This window comes from Telopea speciosissima, chromosome 11 (genome assembly GCF_018873765.1).
Source record: "Telopea speciosissima isolate NSW1024214 ecotype Mountain lineage chromosome 11, Tspe_v1, whole genome shotgun sequence".
In the NCBI taxonomy this organism is placed as follows: domain Eukaryota; kingdom Viridiplantae; phylum Streptophyta; class Magnoliopsida; order Proteales; family Proteaceae; genus Telopea; species Telopea speciosissima.
This window is the reverse complement of record NC_057926.1, coordinates 48,118,548-48,124,672: the sequence shown is the minus strand read 5'-3', so window position 1 is coordinate 48,124,672 and position 6,125 is coordinate 48,118,548. Positions and strand designations below refer to the sequence as shown.

At 38.1% G+C, this 6,125-nt stretch overlaps 1 protein-coding gene across 1 annotated transcript; it reads right to left on the bottom strand.

Annotated features, from left to right (window-relative positions):
• Positions 1–4,379: 4,379 nt before the first annotated feature.
• On the bottom strand, positions 4,380–5,403 carry LOC122646132 (cytosolic sulfotransferase 15-like). Its single transcript, XM_043839623.1, has one exon. It carries the CDS (start codon positions 5,364–5,366, stop codon positions 4,380–4,382), a length of 987 nt encoding a protein of 328 aa, XP_043695558.1. The 5' UTR covers positions 5,367–5,403.
• Positions 5,404–6,125: the final 722 nt, after the last annotated feature.

Genomic DNA, 6,125 nt, shown 5'->3' with positions numbered 1-6,125 from the left:
TCCTGTGCTCCCCATTGATTGACACCCTTACCTAATTTACTCACAAACATTTCTCTCTAAAATAAATTACTTATTGGTGGGTTTGTTTGAACATACACAGAGATGCATGCCAATATACACTTTAGACAACTCGACACCCAAGCCTTTTTGTTTTTTTTGGTTCATAATACATATTAGATTACGTAATGAGTAATATCACAGAGTTTCACCTTCTAGTAGCTAGAGCTACATTACAAAAAATTACGTTGCTTGTACATGATCATGTACTTTCTTATCTTTTTATTTAATTTTTTTTTTAATGTTTTATACAATAAAAAAAGAGAAGTAATTCTTTGTCCGAGAGTGTGGCCTACGTCAGCACTCTCATGTGTCTATCTCTCTCTTCTTTAAAACAAAGGGATATATGTGCCTTTTCAAATGAAGAGAAAAGAGATAGACTCATGAGAATGCTAACTTAGGCTACATTCCAGGACAGAGAATTTTCTTCTTTAAAAAAAAAACTTAACGTCACAAAGATTTAATTAAAAAGAAAAAAAAAAAAATAATAACAAACGCTGCTGATGCTAGATTTTGTTTTACTCTTGGATTCCCCTAAGACTTAATCCTATTGACACCGTACATATCTAAATTTGCCACACCATCTGTTCAGAGTACTTTTCTACTAAAAAATATTGTTCAGAGTACTTGGCTGACGTTTGGGGTAAGACTTTTCTAGACGGACCTTATAAGAAAAAAGTAGTCAAATATCTAATAAATGACAGATTTAATTTGGCTGAAATCTTGTGGATGGGTAGATTCGGATTTTTCCTCCTCACATGTATAGTTCAGTGGAAATAAAGTTTGCCGAGTGATAAAATACAGTTTGAAAATTCGGAATATGGAGGCAAGAACACTAGTGATCACAGAATCGTAAATGTGCAGACATACATAGAGGTACATGAGGATAGATAAGAAAGTATTTATCGAGGTTTTGAAATTTGACATGTGATTAATCAACTGCCAATATAACCACATCATCATTCCACATTCATAATGAGGAGGGCGTCAACTGAGCTTAATTTACGCTTTTATTGCCACCAACTCATGCTTTCTTGCCACACGATTCATATGGACAGGTGAAAATTAGTTTGTGTGACAAATGAATGTATATCAAGCTTTTTATTTTTTTCTCCCTAATATTTGAATGCTCTTCAAGCTTAAAGGAAAATTTTTTTATCTGATGAACAAGTCTCAATATGTTTGTGGAGTGCCAAAGCAAGATAAGGGTGTCTCTTGGGTTCAGGGTTTCAAAAATCGTTGAATCGGATTAGGAATCGACTAGGACCGACTCCAATTTCAAGCGTTTTAAATCGGAATATTCACATTAAAATGCCCCTGATTTCTGTTGTTGGCTGATTCTAGCCAATATCGATTCGATTTGAATCGGGAATTGGCACTGACTAATTCTGTCAATGATTCCTGGTTTAAAACCCTACTTGGGTCTCTACAAAGATAAATTAGTTTTTAGCCCAATTGCCTAATTGAGGTAGGAAAGAAAATACATGGGAGATGGGTGGAGAAAATCCTGGGAGAGGAGGAGAGGCGAGCTAAGGAATTTGATTGTTGTTGAAGAGATTGACCTCTAAGTAGAGAACAAGCTCATTTGGGTTAGTGGTGAGGGTGTTCATGTGACAGTTAAAATTAAATATAAACATTAAAGAGATAATAAAACCTTAATAATTATGCAATGTATAATTAGGTCATCACAATATTTATTTAAGAAGTAGATTTAAAATAAGTGAAAAAAACGAAAAATCACCATTGAAGAGTAATTTGGATATTTAAAAAGACTCGAAAGAAGAAGAGGTGAAAGTTTTCTTTAGGTGAGGAGGGGGGGGGGGGAATTAGGAAAAAGTATCTTAAGGAAAGTTTGAAATATAGATTAAGTTTAGGGGATTAATAGATTTCCCCTCAAAAGAACAAGTTGACGACCGTGCAGAATTTTCAGGAAAGGTAACATAATGGTACACTTGCTAGTAGTAGTAGGTGGCAGGGGTCCCAATTTTAATGGGAGTGGGTTGCAGTGGTTGATGGGTGAGGGTTAAATATAATATGTATTTCCTATGCCTAAAAGGGAAAAAATAAGTAATAAAATGGTAGTATTTGTGAATTCGACAAATTGATCAGGATTTTAAATCATAATTGAACAAAATTTTGTCATTGCTCTCACTATATGATAGAATAACTCGACGATCATATCTTTTTTGTTTACAATAACAATAATGACGACAACAATTCAGTCTTATCCCAATGCAATGGGGTCAACTACATGGATTCTTGTCCTCCAATTAGTTCTATTCGGGACATCTCAACCAACCGCTGGTCAGGTGTGTTGGACACCCTCTCCTGGAGGCACGTTGAAGGCCAACTGTGATGCAACACTAGTAAAGGAGAACTCCAAAGGAGGTTTGGGGGTTAGTTTCAGAGATCACAAAGGTGTTCAGGTGAAAGGTCTCTCAATCCCCCATCATCTCAGTTTTGCTCTACAGGGAGAAGTTTTGGCGGTATGTTTTGCTCTTACCCAGGTGCTTGAAGATGGCCCCCTTCGTCTACAGGTGGAAATGGATAGCAAGGAGCTTCATGCCTTCATTCAAAATCCAAACCGTGTGCCCCCCCTTTGAAGCTGCAATCACGATTGCTGATGCGAGGCGTATTGCCTCCTCTTTTGAGTCTATTTCTTTTCTTTGTATCCCTAGGGATCTAAACTATGTTTTAGATACCCTGACCCGAAAGGCCCTGTCTATCATGTGTAGGACAGTTTAACCGCTTACCATTCCATGGCTTCATGACCTTTGTCTGATTGAAGCCACTGGCTGTACACATGGTTATCATCAGTAAATTCAATCCTTACCCAAAAAAAAAAAAATATCAGTTCTATTTGGGATCATACTTGGTATTGTTGGAAGTTAATCATCCAAAACACACAAAATATCATAAGTAAAAAACGGATAGATTACTTATCTTAATTGAAGACAAATTGAAGTTAGTGACAACCTCAAGCACCATATTAAGTGTCACGAATCTAAAACCATGAAGAAACTTAAGGAATCGGTGAACTAGAGTCATGACAAAAGTCACTGTCCTAGCCTTAAGATTGTAGATGTCCCTTGTAAACCGAGTCCTTGCGAATCAACCTCCAAGATAAAACAACACTCTAAAATTGAGTTGTCTAGTCAACTAAGGGCATGGAAAGTTGCACCTCAATTGAATATAAAGAAAGAAGACTGAAAGCAAAAACCAAAAATGAGATTGTCTCAAATTGTTAGAGAAAAGGGCAACAGTCAATACCTATTCTCTTTAGATAGGAGAAGAAGAGGCACCCCCCAAGGAATCGTTGTCTTCAAAAGATATATCCACAAATCATGTCTTTTCCCATAAGATTTGTTTACTGACCATTCAAACAAGTATTTCAATAGGCACACCAATAATAGTTCATGTAACTGTCTATTAGGAAAAGACAAAATCCCTCTAATATTTTGAATCATATATTTTATTTCATATAAAATTCTCACTATAGTGTAATAGTTAGTGACAAAGGCTGCAATTGATGTTAGTTTCTATATTAGTTAAAGAATCCCTCAAGCAAGATTTAATACTATTGACTCCTAATGTGTATATTCCCATTGCCTTGAATACTTGGCTGATTGTTGGGGTAAAACTTTCAAGAACGACCACCTTGATATAAGTTTATCAAAGTGGTTCAAATATCTATCCAATCGCTAGTAGGAGGCCCAAATATTGTGAATAGGTAGATTGTGAGGTCCTTCGCTTACATGTAGAATTTCAATCCAAATAGAATTTGTCAAATGCGAAATAAAGTTTGAAAATTCAGACCATACGACAGTGAGCAATATTCGTCAAAGTATTATAGACTAGCATGGATATATAAGTGGAAAATGCTCTCTGAGTCTAAGGCGTATATTGTGCCTCCTCAGATAGATTATTATATTATTTTCTTAAAAAAATAATTAAAATAATCAATATAAGAGACTCTAGAGTACCGTGTTTGCTCTGAGAACCCTCTCCCTTAATTAAATTAAGATATAAAATTTGACACGTGGGTAATACAAATCTTTTATTATCTTTCAAATGGCTAAATTTTTTTTTGATAAGTTCAAACGGCTAAAATTGATATCATAATCGTCCTTGTAATCAGCTCTAAAACATTTATTTATTTATTGTTGGGTGTGTTTAATTATCAACTTTCTTTTTTTGGTAGAAGTGTAATTATCAACTTTATAATGACATAATTGATAATAATAACAAACACAAAGAGGCAAATTGGATAATACAAGGTTGTAGAGACACACCAACATCAACACTAGATCTGAATAATCTAATTAAAATGATAAACCAGAGCCATAGAATTTTTGTTCCACAATCAGTTCAAACTTCTTTATCATCTCTGGTGTCAAATGATTGACCCAATCTCCCACTTCACCTCGCCTGAAGAAAGCATTGTTCTCAACCCCAAACACTGTCTTCCCATTCTTGTTCACATCCAAGTTGCTCAAATGATCAAAACTGCACAACCTCAATATCTCTTCCACCAACCCTTCCTTCTCCTCCACTTCAGTAAATGGAAAACCCAAGAACTTAGCTAGCTTTCTCACCTGGACACTGGGCTGAGTCTTCATCTCCTCAAATTTCAAGAACAAAACTGTGTCAGGTCTCTCCAAGCTCTGTTTCCAGTATCCTAAGACATGATCCCAAAAGGGTCCATTCACACACACACCCCTACAGAACCTATCAAATTCCTCATCCAGTGAAAGGGTTCCTAATGTTTGGGGTCTCAACTTGTTTGTGAAGTGCCAAAGAGAGATGAAGCTGTCTCTTGGGTTCCTACAAAGATAAACCTGTTTGCAGCCCAACTGTTTGATAGAATTAGGGAGAGAGATACAGGGGAGATGGCTACAGAAGAGCCTGGGAGAGGAGAAGGAGGTGAGATCAGGATTTTGGTTGTTCATGAAGAGGTCGACCTCTAAGTAGGGAACAAGCTCATGTGGGTTAGTGGTAAGGAGTGGGTGGTTGAAACTAGAGTACTTGTTGCGGTTGACAATGGTGAAGGCCAAGGCCTTTAGCCAAGTGGTGCCAGATTTGGGACTGGTGATGAGAAATAGATCATCTATGTTGGCGTGGAAGTGTTGTTGGCAATTGAGAACTCCTTGAAGTGTCCTTGCAGTGTACCAGAAGCCTTGGTATTGGTAGAGTTGAATGGCAGCCCATCCTTTCTCTCTGGGGAGGGAGGAGAGGAGGGTTTTGCACTCTTGATTCAATCCCTGTTCTTCTTCAAAGTACTCCATGGGAGCAACTTGGGGATTCGACATTGGAGAGGTTGAAGGAACTTTAGGAACTTGAGCTCTAGGTGGGTGGATTGGATCATATGAAGGGTTTTGCAGACATCTTATATATAGACAAAAAGGAAGGAAGTGGTAAGATGAATTCCGAATATTATAAGACCACTTGATTGAGAGATTTATCTGCCAAATTTTATTAGTAATCTGTTATTGAGCGCACGTTCTCTCTACGGGAGTGCATCTGAGAGTAGGCTACTCCCAAGCACATGGGATGGAACAGGGGCGGGGGTTTGGGTCATTTAGGGGGGGTAGACTGGTCATTTCGCCCACCCCCATGTGTTTGGACTCACGCTATGCCCCCAGTGCAGAGAACTTTATGGATTTAGATCCTCCAGTGCCGAGCTGTCCGGCAGGACCGTGCTGCCCAGACACGGTGCTGCGTGCAATGACCACCTTACCCCCACTCGGGCAAGGCATTTGGACAGGGGTAAGGCGAACATTGCGTGCAGCACCGTGTCTGGGCAGCACGGTCCTGCCGGGCAGCTCGACAGTAGAGGATCCAAATTGGAACTTTATCCCTTAGTTATTATATTGGTGTTTATTTCAATCGGGAAACTGTTTTCTGGTAATTTAATGGGAAAAGAAAATATACAACACCAGTGTGTATATTCTTATGCACATCCTCTCACATCCCACTCGTGGACTCCACAACTTCTTACTTCAATAAATGCAGCCCTATTTGACAATTCGTCACCCTCTCCTCTTATTGATGCAAAATTGTACTATGGT